Genomic DNA, 24,262 nt, shown 5'->3' with positions numbered 1-24,262 from the left:
CTAACGTTAACTAGTTTATCTAGCTTCCACCGGTTTGATTCTGTCAAGACATGTACTATGTAATCATATTTGATAATAAATAACCTAGCTATGGCAGCTATTAGTCTACTATAGTGCGAGTCGGCTTGGTTGGTTGCTGTCTCTCTTCCCTCCCTCCCTCCTCCCCATGTCACCCACTCACAGTACGGCCCCTCCCCCGCCTGCTAGAGCTGCACCTCTCTCTCCCTCCTCTCACACTTTATCAGCTCCAGTTAATAAAGTAGCTTAAAAAATGACTTTTCTGCTGCTTCCCTCACTCGGATCGGATTGTACCAGGTCTGGATCCGACAAGTTCTATACGGAACGGGTCTAGTTGTCCTCGGGTCCGTTCGGAACAGGTCTCTATATTTAAAACATTTATTTATGCACATTGGGTATGGGTTGGAATGGTCCATTTCGGAACAGGTCCAATTCTTTGGACCCATGAAGACCTCTAGTTCACATAAATATTTGAGTGGTATAAAAAATGTCAGGCCTAAAAACCCTTACCTAAAAATTATTTCACCCCATGTCTCTCTTACCTCATCTCACTATATCGTTCTCTCTGTTGTGTTTTTCTTGCAGTGATCAATCTAACCCGAAAAGCATGGTTTGTAAAAAAAAAAAAATGTTGTTGGGGTATTTATAATTATTTTTAATGGAAAATATAAAATAAAGAAATCTATGTGTACAACGAAAAAGAGCAAAGGTCCATCACTCCTAACTGCTTCTACTCACCTCGCTCTGTGTCACTCTCACATCTGCATCTTGGAGTCCAGATCTTTCGCAATCGGCAGAACTTGCACACACACAATGATGTTTAGTCCCAGTCCTTGCATGACCAGAGTGCTCGGGCACAGAATGGAACATCATGGCTAATTCGGATTCAAGGGGAGTAAGGAGGTTGTGACAACAGAGGATGAGGAAAAGGAGGCGTTGGAGGGATCTGAACTGGCTCTTAACAGCTCTAGCTCTTGCGTTCACCATCCATTAATGCCATACTACTAGCTTAAAAGACTCCATCCCAACAAAACACCCTCCACACCCCCAAAAAGCATGAGGACTGTCCCAAACTATATTTATATGTATTAATATACATATTTCATTGTTGTGTGGTCGAATTGTATGGCTTCATTAAAACACTATCTGGCTGTCAATCTTACCTACTCAAAAAAGAAAGCTCAACATTTTTGGTTTTAACATTTTTGGTTCCTTTTTCTTTTAATGTTCCAAAGGGAGTCACGCCTTGGCTGGTGGCTTGAAAAGAATTGTTCCCCAGGAAGTAAAGTTGGGTTGATTTTCTTTATTGTGGTGAGATCTGCAATGAGTCAATAGATGCAGGTCTTCACAGTTGCACTTGTCTTGAGTCCCAGGGCCCATTCCCTGTCAACGGCCACTTGTTATTGGACTCGGAGAAGAGTGTTAGAGCTCAATGCACTGTGCACAGCCAATCGGAAATGAGCTAGGCTGACAAGGACTTCGGATTGAACAGACCTGATTGGGATCCCTTCTAGTAGGGGAGACAGTGGGCCTCGGCAGAGCGATTACAATCATCTCTCCTGCCAATCAAGGAGTGCCTGCCTGTAACAATGTTACAGTCACAACACTACAAGGTCAAGAGGGTCAATGGAATTCTGCCTTTTTAGTTGAAGTTTGTTCTTCTACTTACTTTAAAAATAATGTTTTATGAATAATAGCCTTTGGTGCCTCAAGCTTTTGTTCATTCCTTTCTTTTTTAACCTGCTTTGAGTAATTGGAATGGTGTTTACTGCGGAATGGCAACCTCTTGTAAATTGTTGAAGTATAAAAGCACCTATTTTGCGCACTGTTAGTATGTATTGAACGTTGATATTACTGGGTGTTAATAATATGGCATGTACATTATGTATTCAAATGAACATAAGCTTCTGTGTAACAGAAAGGGAATTTCAGTTGGTAGCAAAGACGATTACACAGCATCAGCTTTTACACTGATTTGCAAACACCAAGTTTTATAATATTATAATAACACTTGTTCATTGCTGGCCATTAAGTGGAAAATACAGTCGGTGAGTTACAATGTGCTTCACTGCAAGTTTAATGTATCTTTACATTTAAATGCAGTGTTTATTTTCAGTAATATGTCTGCAACAATAAGATTTTTGAACATTATGATTTGGTAATTCAGTATGGTACATTTGCAGGTAAAAATGCCTTTCGGAAAAATGTATCATTTTTTACTAGAAAATTATTGTTTTTTCCAAATGTCAAACGGCAGTTTGCCTCAACTGGATCATGTCTACACCACTTGCAGCATTCTTCCTTTTTTCTCTCTCTCTCTATATATATTTTTTTTTTACAAAATGTAAATGGTGTATTACATGGACAGGCTCAATAGGTAACGCATTTAATTTCAGTTGAATGGCCCTGCTTCCATTTGTAACCCATAATTGGGATTCATTGCCATTTACATCACATTCCATAGCAATTTGGAAAGAAAATTGAGCCTGTTTCTTAATTTCATAATGTCAAGGATGTCCTAATTCTAACAATGCCCTTATGCACAATGATATTTGATGCATAATGCTATTTGGAACAGTTATTGTAAGATTAGTAATCAATTAGTACAATATGTGCCGGTTTCCCAGACACCTACTCCTGGACTAAAAAGCATTTTTGATGGAGAATCTCTATTGAGCATACTTTTTAGTCCAGGACTAGGCTTAAATCTGTGTCCGGGAAACTGAGTCCCATTTATACCTGGTTCTAACTTGCGTCCTTTGTCCTGATCTTGTCCACATTCTGATTGTGCCCACATTTTTTAACAGGTGTAGACAATCAAAAGACACATTGTGATCCAATTGTGATCAGATCATCCTGCCAACCTCTGGAGGCGTTGTGTCTGGATATCTTACAAGTGTAGACAGATCTGTACAGAGAGACCATTTAAATTGCAAATTTTCCTCTAAAATCATTGACCGGTGGCACCATTGACTGATTACATCAATATGTGTCTTACAATAAATAAATACATATTATTTTTAAAGAATAACTGTGAAACAATTTTCATAAAGGAAGGGGCCAGGAAATCTGGTCACAATGCAGACACAGTGGACGGATAACAGACACATTTTAATACAATGTGTAGAGACATTTCTGGAAATGTGGGCACAATCAGAATGAATACAAGATCAGGACAAAGGACCCATGTTAGCACAATGTATAGACGGGGCTTATATGTAATACCGGCACATGTCCACTCTATAAAAGTGTTATTTTTGTTGTTTTTGTGACAAGTTTGACCACTCCACCCCAACTGTACAGGGTTATCAGCTATATCACAAAGTAAATAGTATGCGTGTGAACAGTAGGTCATCTGTTACAGTGTGGTGTCATTATGGTGCTATCATCTTGTTAGAAAAATCTCTAAAGAGTATTACCTATCCATGACAACCATAAGACAACAGAGGTTTCTTTATCGTTTTTCATGTAACAGTTTTATATTTGTCTCACTATTTTAAGTGTTACATTATTTATTTTTGTATTTTTCTTAAAGAAGGCATTTTGGTTTTTAACAGGCATTCCTTATAAAATGGGGGTAGCTTTTGAAGGTCTTGATACCGTTTTTTTCAGCTTTTGTCTATCATAGTGGTGCATTGTCATTGAGATGTCACACAAGTACATTAGATGTGAAGGAAGTTTGTTGTCATTATCATCAAATTGATGTATTGGTCAGGTATTTACAATGCTAGTTCACTCCCAATTTTGCAGGCCTTACCTTGGCATGCAATTGTATTCATAAAACAAGAAAGTGTTGATGGGCTTGGCTAAAATGTTGTCTGTCCCTGACAAGCAGCATAAATATGTTAATATTGTTCTTTCTCTATTTCTCTCTTTGCATTGAATGTAGTTTGAATGTAATATGTATAGTGAATTATAAATGTGGAGTTTAATATCTGCTTATTTGACAAAAGTGCAATTTATACTTTGGTTGATATGTGCAGCATCAGAATGCAGATTAATAACAGTTACAGACATTTATTATCAGGACAATATGTTAGTCAATTTGTTCCCCATGAAAAGTACCACTACACTGGCTTAGAAAAAATACAAATGTTTTGATTGACAAGTTACATTTTTAGTTACAAACTTGTAAATATAGACTTTCTTGTTATCCATATTTTAAGGCTTGATTTGAATTGATTTATTGCAGCCTCAATTGCTGTCCACAAATCATTTGCTCTTAAGTTGTTAGTGGTGTGATAGAAAACACATAATTTGTCTATGATTTGGTCTGTCTTTTATTTAGAACCTTCGTAAGATTTTGTACTACGATGGCGCTGTCTTCAGTTAACGTGCAGCTGATTCTTCTTTGTATCTTTGTTCAATTATATATTATGAAGTTACACACTTACATTTAAAGGCTGGTAGTGGGTGGTCCCCACATAGTTGATACACACTTCTTTAACCCACCAAGTACCAGTTTTTTATTTAGTGGCAAATATACCAGAGCCCTTTTTTCTGACATATATATATATACTGACATTTCTTTTAACATCCTCCTTACACTATAGCCTATTTCCCTCAGTGCAGTAATGCAACCTAATAGAAGCTGGAAAAGTAAAGATATAACTTCAATTGAACATAGTTGTCTAAGTATTCTAAAATGTAAATGCAATAGCTAAGTCCATCTCACAGCTTTTGAATAACTTACATTTCATTTCTGTTATGTTTTTTATCACTCATTTTTTACAAGTTTGCAAATGAATACAATTTGCTATCAGATTATGGATACTTCTGCACACATAATTTCAAAACCATTTCATATGACTGTACTGTTGGAGCCAAATAAATGCAGTCTTTCAAATAACCTTTTACAGTCTTAATTTACAGTCCTTTTAAGTCACTCCTGACACTTCTTCTCTGAATACTATGGCTTCAACAGCTCTTCTTGTACGTTATTTAATTGTACCACTGTTGTTGTTTCAGAGGCCGACACTATCACAATTTTAGAGTTTTGATTATTATGAGTGCCAATCCCTCATGAAAAAGTACTAGTGAATTACTACTCATCACTACTACACAAGATTTACACAAAACCTATTGGTTTTATTATTACTATTATTATTATCATTATTATTGTTTTACTACTACTGAGAAGTCTAATAAACCAGTAGTGATTTATTTACTATAGTATTTTATGTAGTAATGAGTGATCAATTAGGACGTTTCACTACTGGTGAACTACATATTTCCTATTCAAATCAGAACATAATTCTCCCTTAATGACTACTGTGTAACTACTGAACTTTTGGGTATCTACTGTACTACTTAACCTACACATACCTACACAATTCCTACATGTTCACTATTGAATTACTATGTAATGCCTACACATTACTGCTGTATGCCTACTCAGTCCTACTGAATTACTACTGCCATTTGTGTGTAGTGTTTTTTCAATACTGATCACTACTGACTGCTCCTGATCCTTTTTCATTACCCTTATGAATTACTATTGAAAACTGGCATAGGTACTACTGTTTGCCTATTCAAATGACTATTGACATCTTGTTTCACTACTGTGTCACTACTAGACTAGTGCATATGTTATTTCCTCAAGTTTCTAACTGTAGTTATATCATCAAACAATAAATAAGATAATACAAACATAATTTACATTTTTTTTATGTAATTAATTACATATTAAATTACATATTTACACTTTTTTTGTTAATCCCTTTGAGGCCTTGTCTTCATTCAGCGTTGACTTAACTATATTCAGATCCTCTTTTTTGTTGCAGCCACATTTCCACAAGCACAAGAGACAATCAATTATAAGCCATTATCAGTCATCTGCTAACAGAGGTCACATAAAGCAGTGGCAATTTTAGCACGTAAATCTTGGTGGGGCAAACTCCCAAAAAAGTTGGTAGATGCATACCAGCAAAGCCACTACACAACACAACACTAAACAATACATGAATTACACTATAACGGTTACAAACTGTGCCCACAAACTGTTTGGGCTCCCGAGTGGCGCAGCGGTCTAAGGCACTACATCTCAGTGCTAGAGGTGTAAAAACAGACCCTGGTTTGATTCCTGGCTATATCACAACCGGCCGTGATTGGGAGTCCCATAGGGCGGTGCACAATTGGCCCAGCATCGGCCGGGGTAGGCCGTCATTGTAAATAAGAATTTGTTCTAAAATGACTAGCCTAGTTAAATAATGGTTAAATTAATAAAACAACATTTTGTCAAAGCAGAGTTCCAACAGCAGTCCCAACACCTTACCAGTGCTCCACCTGGCTATCAGCAGAGCCTTGTCTAGCTGCGAAACAGTTCATTCAGCCTCATTTACTGTCTTAAAAAAAACTGCTGATATGGCTGACTTGCTTAAAAAAATGCGGTTTCTATTGACAATTGAGATGTACAAACTATGTCATAAAGGGATGACGAGCAGATAAAAGGCAATCCGTAATTTCAATTAAGACATTAGTGAGCGAGCTAGGATGGCCATAGTCAATACAACTATTTGTTCAGCACTTTTGAAATGGACAGCGACGGAATTCAGAACATGGACCATACTTAAAGTATTCTCCATGTACACCAAGTCAGAACCGTATGATAAATAAAGGGGTAAGCTGACAATGAAAGCTCTTACAATATTCGATTATGACATTTCTCTAAAACAGGCTATAGGATACATGTGCACCACCAAGTCAGAAGAGTAGGCTAAGTTATAAAGGGAAAGGGACCAAATTATTAGGGTGAGGCACATGTTCTACTAACAGCTAACACAACATACACTTAGTTTTACTTTCTTAGCTACAGTATACATATCTCCCTGGCATATTACATAATTTATGCAGCAGCTTACAAGACATTTTTGGACTCACCTTGTTGTGCTGTGCTCACTTAAACAGGAAGGTGGCACGGCGATCCTTAGTGGGCAAATTTTGTCATAAAGTCTGTCATTCTCTGGATTTATAGTGCTTTCAAGACAACTGGGAAGTCGGAAAAAAACAAGGTCGAATCATGATGATGTCAGTGATCTTCAGGTCGGCACTCTAGAAAGAGGCCCGAGTTCCCGACTTGCAATTCCGAGTTGGATAACCGTTCAAAACGTATTCTCCCAGTCAGAGCACTTTTTTTCCCAGAGTTCTAAAATTGTCTTGAACTCACTGAAGTCTGAGATCTTCCAGTTCTGAGTTTCCAGTTGTTTTGAGCACGGCAGAACGGATACTGGATTGACAGCATGGCCAATGTCGAAAGTTTTCCTTTTAAGCTTGGAAAAGAGACCCTTAAACCCAGACTTGGACCAAACACCCACTCCCCTGAATAGCAGGCTAGTGATTGCTTTGCAATGCTTGCAGATAGTCACTGTTTCCTTCCAAACCACTCACTGTTGAATTTGCGATTTCCAACTTGTTGGGTAATGTTTATGTCCAATGACCGATGAGCACCGATACATTTTATCTATAATTTCTCTTCATTATTTCTCTTCATATGACAAGGATTGAAAACTATTTGCCAGAAGATTGTCGACTTGACTCATGATGATGACTGCTAGCTTCCTAGCTAAGATTTTGAAATTAAAATGTTGACACGATCAGTCCAATCAAAGCTATGGTCGATTTAATGTGATTTGATGTTGTTTTATCTGTGGCCAATGACCTTGAACCTTCTTGGATGGGCCCTTCTAATGTAACTCTATGGCAGCACCCAAGGGTCTTGAATTTTCGAACTCTACCCGTAGATTTTGCGGCGACGTATTGTCCCCATGAGTGACAGAACACTGAGCCAATCATGGCGCAACTAGAGAACATTACCAACCCCGACGCTGGGTATTTTCCGCTGGCTGCCCCACCACAGAAAACACTGAGCTAGGCTGAAACACCTGCATTTTGGAGCTGCCTTACTCAAGAAAGCAAAATAGAGACCAAGTTTTTATGCAGCTTTATTTTTTTATATATTTTAGAAAACTTTGCAAACTGATATGTGTCATGTATTAATGACAAAATAACATGCAAAACAGCTAAACAGGTGGGGCTCTGCCCGGAATGACGGGTTGCCACTGCACATAATACAACACAGAAAAATCTTTGATAAACAATGTTAATCTTACCAACGATGGCCTTCAGTGTTCTTATGTCGATGGCCTCCTTGGTAAGTATATGAATATGAACATACTGTACATTTGCATTCAAACACACATACTCATTAGCTAGAATGACGAAAACAGAGGCTACATAGCTACATTTCAATGGGACTCGCAAACAGCACCCAACAATCCTGTTTTGTCTTCTTCTGAGGTCAGGAAAAGCCGATGTAGTCTGGCTGTAGTGTTGTGACTACTTATTTATGATCAATATCAAGTATTAAAAACTCTACCTGATTACTATTGAAAAGCCTGTGTAGTAAAGCTGTAATGTTTTGACTACTTATTTACTACCGACATCAAGTAGTAAAAATCTCTACCTGATTATTAAAACTTCTGTTTTCCTATTGAACACTACCAAACTCTACATGTGTATCTTGAGTAGTGCATAAACTACACATTCACTACACAATCCCTACAAGTCTTCATAGTCACTACTGCACGAATAGGTTTCGTGTAGTAATTCAGTACTTTTTGATGAGTTATAGGCTAATCATGCGTCACGAGCTGTGACTTGCGGTCAGTGTCCTTGCATTGCCGTTTTCACAGCAGAAATGAAAATGTGTCTAGAGGGCAGTATTGGGCTGCAAATCCGTGTGCGTGCGTGTGCCTGCGCGGGTCCGTTGCAACGCAATTTCTGGACTGACAAAACGGAGATAAATGAGGGACAACTGTTCATTTTCTCTGAATGAAAGAACGTCAGGATGACAGCAGAAATCTTTCCTAAGGTGAAGACCATCGATCTTCGGAAAAAGCACATTGGGTAAGACATCGATTTTTTTATAGCCTCTATGCTACTGTGTTTAATACTGAAATGTCTTCCAAATTCTGCACTGGTTGCTGAGACTATAAGAAAGTATTTGAAATGTAATTACAATAAAGCTATATCACAGGGACTTTCTATTTCGGAACATTCAAATAATGGCAAAATATTTTTTTTTATCGAAGGTGTATGCCATAAGCAATGTCTGAGAACGTTGAGTCCTTTCTCAAATCGAGAGTTAAAGTTACCAACATGCCACACAATAACTTGAGATACGTGTCATCTCTTGTCTCAAACCAGAAGTGAAAGAACATGGTCTAACTGAAATAAGATACTTTTTTAAGTTCCCTTCTTTTCAACACAACAATTATATTTTACGTAAAAGGTATAGGTTATCGTGACTTTATGCGTGCTATTAGCAACGGTAATGATGCTATTTTATTATATAAACTGACAGGGAAGCCTACGGATAGTGGTTGGCTATGCGTTATTTTGAGACCAGCATAAGTAACCTTATTAATTTGACTGAATTGCATTTCGAATAAAGAAGGTTATTTTTGTTAAAGACAACAAGTCAATCTTAGTATCTTTGCCTCCTCTATGTAAGTACACTTATTTCTAGTTATGCCTAGATTTCTTTCCCTTTATGGCACAGGAGGTAGTGAGTGCACATTTCCCTGCAACCAAGAACCACAATGACCACCATGACCATCAATTTCTGCAGTATCAATGTATTAAGACTCAGTTCTCTTTAAGTCCATCATGTAAGGTGTTCTTCAGCCATGATCCCATCAAGATTGTGCGAGCCAAAGGCCAGTACATGTATGACGAGAATGGTGTGCGATACTTGGACTGCATCAACAACGTTGCACACGGTGAGCGCAGGCACAAACACATTATTCACTTACATAGACAATGACATCACACACTCACTGCAGTGATTTTAGTGTAGAACATGATATGGTCACAGGATCTGATGGAGAAACTGACAGATGTATTGCATACTAAGTTTGCTAGCTTTTGAGTGATTAAACCCAATAGAAATTCATGTACAGTACCAGTCAAAAGTTTGGACACGCCTACTCATTCCAGGATTTGTCTTCATTTGGACTATTTTCTACATTGTACAATAATAGTGAAGACATTACAACTATTAAATAACACATATGGAATCATGTAGTAACCAAAAAAGTGTTAAAGAAATCAAAATAGGTAGAACAGTTCAAATAAGCAAAGAGAAATGACAGTCCATCATTACTTGAAGACATGAAGGTCAGTCAATACGGAAAATGTCAAGAACTATGAAAGTTTCTTTAAGTGCAGTTGCAAAAACCATCAAGCGCTATAATATGGACTTGTTCTTTTACCAAATAGGGCTATCTTCTATATATCAACCCTACCTTGTCACAACAGAACTGATTGGCTCAAACGCATTAAGGAAAGAAATTCCACATATTAACTTTTAATCAGGCACACCTGTTAAATGAAATGCCTTCCAGGTGAAGCTGGTTGAGAGAATGCCAAGTGTGGAAAGCTGTCATCAAGGCAGTCCATCATTAGTTCATCATTAGGTGGCTGCTTTGAAGAATCTCAAATATAAAATCTATTTTGATTTGTTTAATACTTTTTTGTTTACTACATGATTCCATATGTGTTATTTAATAGTTTTGATGTCTTCACTACTATTCTACAATGTAGAAAATATTAAAAATAAAGAAAAGCCCTTGATTGAGTAGGTATGTCCAAACTTTTGACTGGTACTGTATTTCCATGCAAGAGCAACACAATTACATTTTGTAAAGTATTACCCCTTTCCCAACACTTCTGCAACCCAGCAGAATGATACAAATAATTGGACCGATTCCAATTATATGATTGTCATTAACTTGAAGACCAATTCAATTTCTATGGTTGTGTGCTTGACTCCCCAGTGGGTCACAGTCACCCAATGGTGGTGAAGGCTGGGGCTGAACAGATGGAGCTACTGAATACTAACTCACGCTTCCTGCATGATAACCTTGTCCAGTACGCCCAGCGGCTGCAGGCTACTCTACCTGAAAAGCTCTCTGTCTGCTACTTTGTCAACTCAGGGTATGTACATGGTCATTTCAGTTGATGATTTTAACCAGTGCCTTCAGAAAGTGCTCCCGAGTGGCGCAGCGGTTTAAGGCACTGCATCTTAGTGCTTGAGGTGTCACTACAGACATCCTGGTTTGAATTCAGGCTGTATCACAACCGGCCTTGATTGGGAGTCCCATAGGGTGGCGCACAATTAGGCCGGTGTAGGCAGTCATTGTAAATAAGAATTTGTTCTTAACTGACTTGCCTAGTTAAATAACATTTAAAAAAAAGGCTTAACAACCCTTGCCTTTTTCCAATTGTTGTGTTACAGCCTGAATTTAAAATGGATTAAATTGCATTTTTTTCTCATTAGCCTACACACAATACCCCATAATGTCAAAGTGAAAGTATGTTTTTCCAAATTAATTTAAAATGAAAAGTCAATAAGTATTTAACTCCTTCATTATGGCAAGCCTAAATAAGTTCAGGGGTAAACATTTGCTTAACAAGTCACATAATAAGTTGCATGAAATCACTCTGTGTGCAATAATATTGTTTAACAGGATTTTTGAATGACTACCTCATCTCTGTACCCCACACATACAATTATCTGTATTAAACCACAAAGACCAGAGAGATTTTCCATTGCCTCGCAAAGAAGGGTACCTATTGGTACAGCAGATGGGTAAAAATGAAAAAAGCAGACATTGAATATCCCTTTGAGCATGGTGAAGTTATTAATTACACTTTGGATGGTGTATCAATACACTTAGTCACTATAAAGATACCAGGCGTCCTTCCTAACCCAGTTGCCGGAGAGGAAGAAAACCGCTCAGGGATTTCAAAATGAGGCAAATGGTGACTTTAAAATAGTTACAAGGTTAAATGGTTGTGATAGGAGAAAACTTAGGATGGATCAACAACATTGTAGATACTCCACAATGCTAACCTAATTGACAAAGTTAAAAGAAGGAAGCCTGTACAGAATTAAAATATTCCAAAACATGCCTCCTGCTTGTAATAAGTCACTAAAGTAAAACGGCAAAAAAAGTGGCAAAGAAATTAATTTTATTTCCTGAATACAAAGTGTTATGTTCAGAGCAAATCCAACCATCACTGAGTACTACTCTTCATATTTTCAAGCATAGTGTTTGCTGCATCATGTTATGGCTATGCTTGTTAAGGATTGGGGTGGAGGGGGTTTAGGATAACAAAAAAAACAGAATGTAGCTAAGCACAGGCAAAATCCTAGAGGAAAACCTGGTTCAGTCTGCTTTCCACCAGTCACTGGGAGATGAATTCACCTTTCAGCAGGACAATAACCAAAACACAAGGCCAAATCTACACTGGAGTTGCTTACCAAGAAGACAGTGAATGTTCCGGAGTGGCCGAGTTACAGGTTATACTTAAATCTACAACCTGAAAATGGTTGTCAGTGATTAACAAACAATTTGACAGAGCTTTAAGAATTTAGAAAATAATAATGGCAACAATTTCTAGAAACATGTTTTCACTTTGTCATTATGTGGTATTGTCTGTAGATGGGTTAGGGAAAGGAAATCTATTTAATACATTTGGAATTCAAGCTGTAACACAACAAAATGTGGAATAAGTCAAGGTATATGAATACTTTCTGAAGGCACTGTATATCTCTGCAGGTGATCTTTCTATCTGGTCAAAATCACTGATACAGATCCCCCTCCACCCTCTGGTGGTATGGATAACTTATTATTATGTCTCCAGAGAAACCTATATTCAAATAAAGGTCCTATCTATCAAACGACTAAAGTGGAATTAGGTGGTTTTGGCTGCGGTCAAAATGACCCCAAAGGACTTTTTAAAAAGTCCATATTGGGCTCCCGAGTGGCGCAGTGGTTCAAGGCACTGCATTTCAGTGCAAGAGGCATCACTACAGACCCTGGTTCAATTCCAGGCTGTATCACAATCAGCTGTGATTGGGAGTCCCATAGGGCTGTGCAGAATTGGCCCAGCGTCGTCCCGGCTGGGGTAGACCGTCATTGTAAATAAGTATTTGTTCTTAACTGACTTGCCTAGTTACATTAAATAAAATTATTGGTACAGAAACACTAAACAACTATTTAGATTTATGAAGAACAAGTTGATTGACAAAGTCATGAAAATGTAATAAACCACCATTCAGCTATGATAACAAAATGCCTCTGGGGTCAAAATGATAGTATGAGGGTGGTTTGTGAACACAAACATTGAATCTACTTCGTGTGAACAATTACCATTTTTTGCATCAAGAGCTCAGCTCAATAACAGATAAGCACTGAGCCAAAGATAATAGAATTTGCAAACACTCACTGGCATTTTGAAATATGGCATTACCATTACAAAAATCAAGGTTTCTCAAACTCTGTCCAAAGTTACAGTAACATGTGTGTGTAAACAGGCAGATAGATAGAGACAGACATACAGACAGACTGAAAGACAGAGTTCAGCAGAACTGAACATCACAGAGAAAGGGAAAAGGATAGAGAAGTCAACCAGTGCGATCTTCTATGAGGTCTGGTACAGTGCCAAGTCCCAGCTATGGGCTTTGGAATGTACACACATGCAATGTTTAGGACACCGCGTCCTTACATGTGACAGGTAGGGACAACCTGTTATTCTGCAAAAAAAAGACCTTTGACCTGTATTCATAACAAAATAGAGTAAAAAATAAAAAAATACCCTTAATGCAATCAAAACTTTGAAACTGATACTTTGATGTTTTCTGATTTTAGGTTAAACAACACTCTTTTTGCTCCAAGGCAAAACCATGTTTGAATAATGCCGCGTTCATGTGCTAGTCTGAACTAGGAAACTCATACATGTCTGGTTTGCTAACTGTTTGTAGTTATACAACGTTCAACTGGAAATGTCAGTTTCTCCAGAGTTTTGACTAGCACGTGAATGAATCATTGGTATCCAGTTGAGTTTATTTTACTTCTACACAGTAAATATTGCTTTATTGATTGAATGAATCTAAGCACATATCCCTAGTGAAAAAAATATTTTATTTGGTTTTGCTTGCTAAACTTTCACAAACTGGCTTTGACTTGTTTTAAATTGTTGAAAGTGTATAAATTGGCCCTATTCATCTCAAGAAGCACTAGATGGAGAACCAGTGCCAGAACTCTGCTATCTCATATCCACATGTAATTGCTACATAGTGATATGAATTACAGACAGCATATTTTCTAAGTAGTTTTTAAGATTAGACATTGTGGTGGACAAGGCTGCTATTTGTGTATAAAGGTTATGTTAACCACTTAACCACCCATGTTGCAATTTTAAAGCACATTTCCTGCAATTCTATGCATTTTGCCATGGCTAATGCTGTGTTCTTATGCTCAAGCATAATAACGAAATCAAAACTGCTAAATGAATTGTTTTGGGAATTTTGAATTCTAGCTTTTATTTTGGGGATTGTTAGTTCTCAAAGATGATATTATATTTTCTACATACTTTATATCTGGTTTTAGTTTAAGTTTACACTGAAAGCGCATTTCCATCCCAAAAATGTATAAAAAATTATAATATTATTTTTTACATTGTTTGTAAAAAATGCTTAGGTGGCCCGCCCAAATATTACAATGGCAGACAAATCCCTGTAATGTGAAGATGGTATGGTTATCCAATAATTTGCAACAATAGATGGCCATTCTATCCCTTTATGCAGGGCTGTTAAATATAAACTCTTGTTACTCTTAAACGCTTAACTGTGATATCCAGGGCCAAGCCTGTGTATTCTGTGGTGACTGTGTAACTGAAGTGAACTTTACCCTTTGAACTTCAGCTCTGAAGCCAACGACCTGGCGCTCAGACTGGCCTGGGAGTACACAGGCCACAAAGACGTCATAACGTTGGACAAGTAAGTCAACACTGTGGGTGTAGGCATTTGTGTTTGCGACAAGTGAAAAGTTTGCACCTGAGAATAAAACATAAAAGAACAGAAGGTAAAAATTAAAACCAGGATCTGATCTTAATGTAAAGAAGAAGTGTAAATACAGAGTTTAAAATGTTGTCTCTCTCCAATAATAACATCTGCATACTTTGCACAGTTGCAAATGCTTTGTAAGTTGTTCTCTCTAGAGCAGTAAAAACACTAAACTAACCCAGACTCGTCTTAGATAATATGCCATCTGGTCGAAATGTTAATTATTCTGCTAACGTGATTTTTTTGTGTGCCCTAAATGTGCATATGTGTTAGAGAGTTCTATGATCAATGTTCATTTATAACACATCATTAACCAAATTTACTCTAGATTTCATTGAGAATCTGGTATTTCATCTGTCACCATCAGTGTTTTCAAATTTTTCCATGTTCCTCTATTTGCAGTGCATATCACGGCCATGTGTCATCGCTCATTAACATCAGCCCTTACAAATTTCACCAGCTGGCCAATGCAGAGCAGAGCAAATCTGTTCACGTGGTGAGTATCCCTGTCCGTCTGCCACCGCAGAATGAAAACATCATGACTCAACATGCTCCATTGGATTTGACAGGTTAGTGTGTGAAACAGGCATAGTAAAGTAGGAAGCAATCCCACAGGTCATGTTCCAGTTCTTATTCTGATAAGATACATACAGTTTTAAGGCGCCGTTTCTCTTTGATGCAGCGATAAAGTGGCAGAGTGTGTTCCTAAGATCAGTCAACTGTTTCCCTTGATATTATTGATGAAGTCTGATGTGGCTGGTTGTAGAATATCCTCCTATAATGTTACATGCTACGTAAATTAAGTCAGCCTGTCTCACCACCTTATATGGATTATTAATGTGGGTTGATATGAGAAATCGTCTCGCTAAACTGAGAACCGGAAAATCTAGCAACACTTATTTTCAACCGCAAGATAGAATATGTACATACTGTATCTCAAGTTTGTACCAATGTAATTACTTACCAACTCAAATTTGTAGCTTGCTTGTTTAACAGTAACATGCCGGGTCTCAGTTCTGTTTGAGCCATCACGTGTCACTCCTTGTCACTCATTTGTCAGGAGTTGACATCATAGCACAAACAGAACTGGAACCATGCTAATGTTTGAATAGCCTACCCAGGAGTGAAAGTAAGCCGGTCCGGTACGGGTTTACCGGCAAAATAAATAGTGGATGTACATCATACCGGTAAAACATGAGCGTATCACAAGAATTGAAACAAAGATGGCAAGAAATCTGTAGGCTATTACACCATCATTTATCATTACCACCTATCAGTCACCTTAACATTTTTAGAATGGACTTGAAAATGGGTGGTATACGCTCCAAAATGCGCTGTGGTTCAACGTGAACAATCCAATTTTGCCAAGACAGAGAGGACTGGCCGGAACCGAGACACACATAGACAGCAGTGGACGCATCAATCAATTCAGACTACAAGTGTGCCTAATGATAATCGGCAAATGTCATTTCACTTTTTGGTGTTTTAATAGACGTCTCTTTCCATTCAGCAAATGGCAGGTGCACAGTGAACTCTTTTAGATAGTGGAATTATTTTAGAGTGGTGAATGTTTGCAGGTAGCCTACTTTTTTTAAGTGGTTTGTTTGACAATCAGATGAAAACATCATGCCTGGTTGTGTTCATGCCAAATTAAAAGTTATACATTTTTACAGTTAAATGACATGTCTTTAAAAAAAAAATCTGTACATGCACACATACAGTCGGAAGTTTACATAGACTTAGGTTACATACACTTGTTTTTCAACCACTCCACAAATCTCTTGTTAACAAACTATAGTTTTGGCAAGTCGGTTAGGACATTGACTTTGTGCATGACACAAGCAATTTTTCCAACAATTGTTTACAGACAGATTATTTCACTTATAATTCACTGTATCACAATTCCAGTGGGTCAGAAGTTTACATATACTAAGTTGACTGTGTCTTTAAACAGCTTGATAGGTAGGCTAATTGACATCATTTGAGTCAATTGAAGGTGTACCTGTGGATGTATTTCAAGGCCTACCTTCAGACTCAGTGCCTCTTTGCTTGACATCATGGGAAAATCCAAAATAAATCAGCCAAGACCTCAGAAAAAAAATTGTAGACCTCCACGAGTATGGTTCATCCTTGGGAGCAATTTCCAAACGCCTGAAGGTACCACGTTCATCTGTACAAACAATAGTACGCAAGTATAAACACCATGGGACCACGCAGCCGCCATACCGCTCAGTAAAGAGATGCGTTCTGTCTCCTAGAGATGAACGTACTTTGGTTTGAAAAGTGCAAATCAATCCCAGAACAACAACAAAGGACCTTGTGAAGATGCTGGAGGAAGCAGGTACAAAAGTATCTATATCCACAGTAAAACGAGTCCTATATCGACATAACCTGAAAGGCCACTCAGCAAGGAAGAAGCCACTGCTCCAAAACCGCCATAAAGAAGACAGACTACAGTTTGCAACTGCACATGGAGGCGAAGATCGTACTTTTTGGAGAAATGTCCTCAGGTCTGATTAAACAAAAATAGGACTGTCTGGCCATAATGACCATCGTTATGTTTGGAGGAAAAAGGGGGACGCTTGCAAGCCGAAGAACACTATCCCAACCGTGAAGCACGGGGGTGGCAGTATTATGTTGTGGGGGTGCTTTGCTGCAGGAGGGACTGGTGCACTTCACAAAATAGATGGCATCATGAGGCAGGAAAATTATGTGGATATATTGAAGCAACATCTCAAGACAGCCGTCAGGCAGTTAAAGCTTGGTCGCAAATTGGTCTTCCAAATGGACAATGACCCCCAGCATACTTCCAAAGTTGTGACAAAATGGCTTAAGGACAACCAAGTCAAGGTATTGGAGTGGCCATCACAAAGCCCTGACCTCAGTCCCATAGAAAATTTGTGGGCAGAACTGAAAAAGCGTGTGTGAGCAAGGAGGCCTACAAACCTGACTCAGTTACATCAGCTCTGTCCGGAGGAGGAACATATTGTGAGAAGCTTGTGGAAGGCTACCCAAAACATTTGACCCAAGTTAAACAATTTAAAGGCAATGCTACCAAATACTAATTGAGTGAATGTAAACTTCTGACCCACTGGGAATGTGATGAAAGAAATAAAAGCTGAAATAAATCATTCTCTCTACTATTATTCTGACATTTCACGTTCTTAAAATAAAGTGGTGATCCTAACTGACCTAAAACAGGGAATTTTTACTAGGATTAAATGCCAGGAATTGTGAAAAACTGAGGTTAAATGTATTTGGCTAAACTTCCGACTTCAACTGTAGGAGTTAAAGTACCTGGAAGAAATTAAATCTACTCTCACCCATGAGCCTACCTCAAAATTGTCATAGTGTTTGGTGATGCACACTATGCTGCTGCTAGATCCAAGCATCCCTAGGTTCATTGCTCTTTAGACTGATTGCTCAGATGGTTTTTCACATGCTGTGGTTTTTTGAAATATGTTCCAACTGTGTTATTTTCCCCCATTCCCCTAGGCTCTGAGCCCTGACCTCTACAGAGGCAACTATAGACAAGACCATCCAGACCCCGCCACAGCATATGCCGATGACGTCAACAATCTTATACAGAAAGCCCATGAGAAAGGACACAAGGTACAAAATAAAAATGGTGTCATAATCTGGGTTACCTAACCTAGAGTATTTAATGCCTACAAATAGGGCTGGGCGATGTGGACTAAAAATAATTTCACAATTTAGTCAAACTTACGGGCGATTCACGATATGAATTTTTAAAAAATTAACATTTTCTCTAAATAAGCTTTGATGCAAAACATTAAAGGTCAATACACTGCATGTAAAAGTATACCTAGGCTAAATATACCCTTGCACAACCATAAGACCTACTAATAATTTAATTATTTTATCAAAATTGATTAACCTGCTTTTTTGCAATAATCACATATCTAACTTTCAGGTCTGTCTATGAAAATGCCATTTCTGTTACAAATCTAACCAGAATCATGCACAATGCACTTCTTGAAGCAGACATTATAGAAAATTAACACAGATATCATAAACAATCTCTCAAGTACAAGCCCACATGCTAGTAGCCAGCTAATCTTTATATTTAAAGTCAACTTGGATCTATTTGCTTGCTAACAAGGTATAACAGTTGAACTGTTATGAATACACCCTCCTGTCCGTCTCCAACTGTTTGAACAACATAGCCCGTTCACTTTGTTAAGATATTTGTTAAGATAAGTGGCCTACCTGGTTATGATGCTTATTTTTCAGAATGAGAACAAGTTTCCAATTCCTGATATAAACGCATCTTTAAATGCTCATTTCGAATTCATGAAACACAGACTAGACAGCAAGCACATGACAGTCTGTGGCTAAAATGCTACTAGCAGTGAGCATACATTTTCCACAATCATGTTCATTGATACTCTCGTTATAGTGTACGACAGTATGAGTCATAATACCAATAAAACCTAGCGGTCAAACAGGGAAATGGTTCTAATCGTTTTTCCACCATTCATTTGTCCCATAAGGGATTATAGAAACATTTAAAATAAGCTCTGTTTTTCGTGTAGACTTACCCTGGCGTGACATTTTGATAACCGTGTAAATTTCTCTAGGACAAGGTGACTTATCAATATATTTGCCTGTATTTGCACATTTATAAAAAAACAGAAATACCTTATTTACATAAGTATTCAGACCCTTTGCTATGAGACTCGAAATTGAGCTCATGTGCATCCTGTTTCCATTGATCATCTTTAGAGATGTTTCTACAACTTGATTGGAGTCCACCTGTGGTAAACTGAATGATATCACATTTACATACAGTACCAGTCAAACTTTTGGACACACCTACTCAGTCCAGAGTTTCTTTATTTTTACAATGTTCTACATTGTAGAATAATAGTGAAGACATCAAAACTATAAAATAACACATATGGAATCATGTAGTAACCAAAAAAGTGCTTTATTTTATATTTGAGATTCTTCAAAGTAGCCAGCCACCCTTTGTCTTGGTAAATGAATCACGCTTCACCATCTGGTAGTCTTACAGACGAATCTGGGTTTGGCGGATGCCAGGAGAACGCTTTCGACAAGCAGTTGTCCACATATTTTTGGTCATGTAGTGTATATTGATAAAAGTCACCTAGTCCACGAGAGATTTACATGTTTATCAAAACGTCACGCCAGGGTAAGCCTATACGAAAGACAGCCCTTATTTGAAGTGTTTCTAAAATCCCCTGTGGGAAAAATTTATGGTGGAAAAACGATTAGAACAATTTCCCTGTTTGACCGCTAGGTTTAATGGGTATTAAGACATCTCCACTTTGGGGCTCTATAGTAGGATCTGCTTTGTTTTACATTTTGGGAGTTGAGACATAAAAAGGCTATCGTTATAAGGGTTAAGTTCTCGTCTATCACAGTAAAATAATGTCTAAGTGTTTCTGTGTCCATATGACTGATTCTGTTGGACCAAACCTCAAATGCAAATATGAAGTTTAAACTGCTTGTTGTCAGAGAGGAATATCTTTCGTCTTTGTTGTTGTGAGTGGCAGGGGGAGGGGCTTGGTGTTAGTGTAGGAAGGTGCACAGAAGGAGACGAGACCAAGAAGACAGAACGCTCATAAAAACAACAAAAAATAAAAACTTTGATTCTTGCGATACAGGAATTTGGAACATCGTGCTAAAACACATTGAAATTAATCTAATTAATGATATATATTTCCCAGACCTACCTGCAAATCTACTGAATATATCTCATAATTATAAACAGTAATTGCTGAACTTAAAGGCGCAATATGAAGAAATCACTCCGCCATTGTCTGGTTGCTAAAATTCTAAAATGTCCGCCTAACTTCAGTTTATGTGGCAAAACAAGCAATGTTACTATTTATTTTTGTACCTTTATTTTAACAGGGAGTCCATTTGAGACCAATGCCTCTTTTACAAGGGATTCATGCTGGAAACAATTTCATTACGTTTACTGACACCGGCCATATTCAACGGGTGTTGTACACATATCACATAACGTTAGCTAACAAGCCAGCCAGCTAATGTTAGCTAGTTAAACAACAATGAACAAAGTTCCAACAATGCCTAACAATAGGCTCTAACTAGAAAAGCAAACAGCTCTGGGAAACGAATAATAACCTCCGCTAGGGAGCCAGCCAGCTAACGTTAGCTAGCTAACTAACAGTACAGTTTAGCTTAAGACATATAGCTAGCTAGGTAAACAATGAACCAAGCTAGGTAAACAATGTTTAAGATCACACGTCACCTAACTCTAGCTAACGAGCGAGCCAGCTAACTTTAGCAAGTTAAACAACCATGAACAATGTGCCAACAATACCTTACATTAGGCTCTAACTAGAAAAGCAAACGGCTCTGGGAAACAAATAATAATGTCAGCTAGGGAGCCAGCCAGCTAACGTTAGCTAGCTAGCTAAAAGTACACTTTAGCTTGAAATGAAACCACTTTCTGTCAAAATTATAAACGTGTAATATCTGAAAATTTAGCTAGCTGACGCTAGACTATCTTACCTGTATACATCATCATGCATGATGGACGTGTCTCCCTGTCAGGAATGCCATACGATGGTTGCCCTTAGTTTGAAGATGTAATCCGGAGACAGGTGTTTTCTCCATCTCTTTAGCTATCATACTCTAATTCCACGGATTTCAAAACTTGATCTTCCAGAAAGTGGAGAGCAACACTTATGCAGCTCCACCACACAATAAATAAATAAAAAAGCCTTGTTCAACAGGATTACCAACACAGACTGGCGAGCTCAAATAGACAGAAGCCTTGAATATGGCAGACCAATTCTAACTCCTCTCTCGGCATGTCCAGCCCACTCATTATCTCAGTCAATCATGGCTAGTGGGAAGGTTGCAACTTTTTCTGTGGCTTAACCAATAAGGCTTGCAATTTAGCAATTGTATTTGTATTTACAGATGGCATACAAGTTTGTAATTAAGGCAAATGGAAGTTCACATGTTCCAGAAGGCATTTCTGCCAAAAAACGCATTTTGACCCAAAACATTTTTTACGTTCAAACGGCTCTCCTGTGAAGTTGTGACTTGTGACATACACCTAGTTTCCTGAGTCGGGTCACATTTGTGACCCACTACCTGGATTCGGTCCTATGTAGCAAAATTTGAAAGTGTTTTTTACATTGGATAAAAGTGGAGACTCCGAGCTAGAAAATGGTATATCATACACTGCAGTTGAGGAACAATGAGAAAGTAATTATTCTTTGACAGTTGATAAACTTGTAACCCCACTTTTGAATGTTTTGGTACACCTACTGGAGAGCTCTTCTTTGTCTACACTCATTCAGCTTTGTTCACACCCTCTAAAGCCCCACCCATCTCTTTAAGGATTCACAGTGTAGTGAACAACCAAAGATTTCAAGCCTAAAAGTTGTGAAAGTAGTAGCAAAAATATGTATTACAAATAAACTTTATCTTGTCCTTGGCCTATATCGTAATCTGACTTTGGTGCAGGTCATGTTGTTCATCCCATTACCGTCTCTGGTAAACACACAATATATCAAATAAAATCTAAGTTTATTTGTCACATGCACAGGATACAGAAGGTGTAAACGGTACTGTGAAATGGTTACTTGCATAGTGGGGTCTTTTGTTTAGACATGTAGCTAGCTAGCTCGCTAAACAATGAACCATAATCTCGAATAGCGAGCCACCCAACTAACTTTAGCTAGCTAGCTAACAGTACGCTTTAACTTGCAATTAAAACGACTTTCTGACTAAATTAGCAACATATAATATCTGAAAATGTAGCTAGATTCTTACCTGTAAACATGGATGAACGCTCCTACCTCTGTCACGGATGCCATGATTGCCCTTAGTTTGAAGATGCAATCCGGAGACAGGTATTTTAACCAACTGCCTTCTTTCTGTGTTCTCTTTGGGAACTCTCCGCATTTGGCAATCATCTCTCTGCTTCCACTGGGCATTCCACTGATTTCAAAACTCGGTCAACTTCTTCCGTGACAACGACACCGTTTCTTCCCCACCATTGTCATCAGAAGACTCTACCATGTCAAATCAAATCAAAGTTTCTTTGTCACGTGCGCTGAATACAACAGGTGGAGACCTTACAGTGAAATGCTTACTTACAGGCTCTAACCAATAGTGCAAAAAAGGTATTAGGTGAACAACAGGTAGGTCAAGAAATAGCGAGGCTATAGAAGTAGCGAGGCTACATACAGACACCGGTTAGTCAGGCTGATTGAGGTAGTATGTACATGTAGATATGGTTAAAGTGACTATGCATATATGATGAACAGAGAGTAGCAGTAACGTAAAAGAGGGGTTGGCGGGTGGTGGGTGGGACACAATGCAGATAGCCCGGTTAGCCAATGTGTGGGGGCACTGGTTGGTCGGCCCAATTGAGGTAGTATGTACATGAATGTATAGCTAAAGTGACTATGCATATATGATAAACAGAGAGTAGCAGCAGCATAAAAAGAGGGGTTGGGGGGCACACAATGCAAATAGTCCGGGTAGCCATTTGATTACCAGTTCAGGAGTCTAATGGCTTGGGAGTAAAAACTGTTGAGAAGGATTTTTGTCCTAGACTTGGCACTCCGGTACCGCTTGCCATGCGGTAGTAGAGAGAACAGTCTATGACTGGGGTGGCTGGGGTCTTTGACAATTTTTAGGGCCTTCCTCTGACACCGCCTGGTGTAGAGGTCCTGGATGGCAGGCAGCTTAGCCCCAGTGATGTACTGGGCCGTACGCACTACCCTCTGTAGTGCCTTGCTGTCAGAGGCCGAGCAATTGCCGTACCAGGCAGTGATGCAACCAGTCAGGATGCTCTCGATGTTGCAGCTGTAGAACCTTTTGAGGATCTCAGGAAAAATGCCAAATATTTTTTGTTTCCTGAGGGGGAATAGGCTTTGTCGTGCCCTCTTCACGACTGCCTTGGTGTTTGGACCATTCTAGTTTGTTGTTGATGTGGACACCAAGGAACTTGAATCTCTCAACCTGCTCCACTACAGCCCCGTCGATGAGAATGGGGGCGTGTTCGGTCCTCCTTTTCCTGTAGTCCATAATAATCTCCTTAGTCTTGGTTACGTTGAGGGATAGGTTGTTATTCTGGCACCACCCGGCCAGGTCTCTGACTTCCTCCCTATAGGCTGTCTCGTCGTTGTCGGTGATCAGGCCTACCACTGTTGTGTCGTCTGCAAACTTAATGATGGTGTTGGAGTCATGCGGCCATGCAGTCGTGGGTGAACAGGGAGTACAGGAGGGGACTGAGCACGCACACCTGGGAGCTCCAGTGTTGAGGATCAGCGTGGCAGATGTGTTGCTACCTACCTT

The 24,262-nt window shown here is 38.6% G+C and overlaps 2 protein-coding genes across 17 annotated transcripts in view; both read left to right on the top strand.

Annotated features, from left to right (window-relative positions):
• The window catches only part of col25a1 (collagen type XXV alpha 1 chain), a 406,953-nt gene extending 402,081 nt beyond the window's left edge, over positions 1-4,872 (top strand). For 11 of the 16 annotated variants that reach the window (XR_003878289.1, XR_003878288.1, XR_003878294.1 and 8 more), the window contains one exon: positions 604-647. Coding sequence is in view for 4 of the 16 variants with exons in the window: in XM_029753448.1 (XP_029609308.1) it covers positions 1,254-1,280 (27 nt within the window). In the remaining 12 variants the exon portion in view is untranslated. Of the gene's footprint in view, positions 1-603; positions 685-1,253 lie in introns of those variants that run through there. The other 5 variants (XM_029753448.1, XM_029753450.1, XM_029753449.1 and 2 more) reach the window with 3 other exon arrangements.
• A 3,912-nt stretch (positions 4,873-8,784) lies between these two features.
• etnppl (ethanolamine-phosphate phospho-lyase) overlaps positions 8,785-24,262 on the top strand; it is a 32,351-nt gene continuing 16,873 nt past the window's right edge. The window contains exons 1-6 of the mRNA XM_029753446.1: positions 8,785-8,922; positions 9,679-9,797; positions 10,854-11,013; positions 14,789-14,863; positions 15,332-15,425; positions 18,425-18,541. Coding sequence (XP_029609306.1) covers positions 8,864-8,922; positions 9,679-9,797; positions 10,854-11,013; positions 14,789-14,863; positions 15,332-15,425; positions 18,425-18,541 — 624 coding nt within the window. The 5' untranslated portion in view covers positions 8,785-8,863. The remainder of the gene's footprint in view (positions 8,923-9,678; positions 9,798-10,853; positions 11,014-14,788; positions 14,864-15,331; positions 15,426-18,424; positions 18,542-24,262) is intronic.

The sequence above is a fragment of the Salmo trutta genome, chromosome 5, assembly GCF_901001165.1.
Source record: "Salmo trutta chromosome 5, fSalTru1.1, whole genome shotgun sequence".
Lineage (NCBI taxonomy): Eukaryota > Metazoa > Chordata > Actinopteri > Salmoniformes > Salmonidae > Salmo > Salmo trutta.
This window is presented reverse-complemented; position numbering and strand designations above follow the sequence as displayed.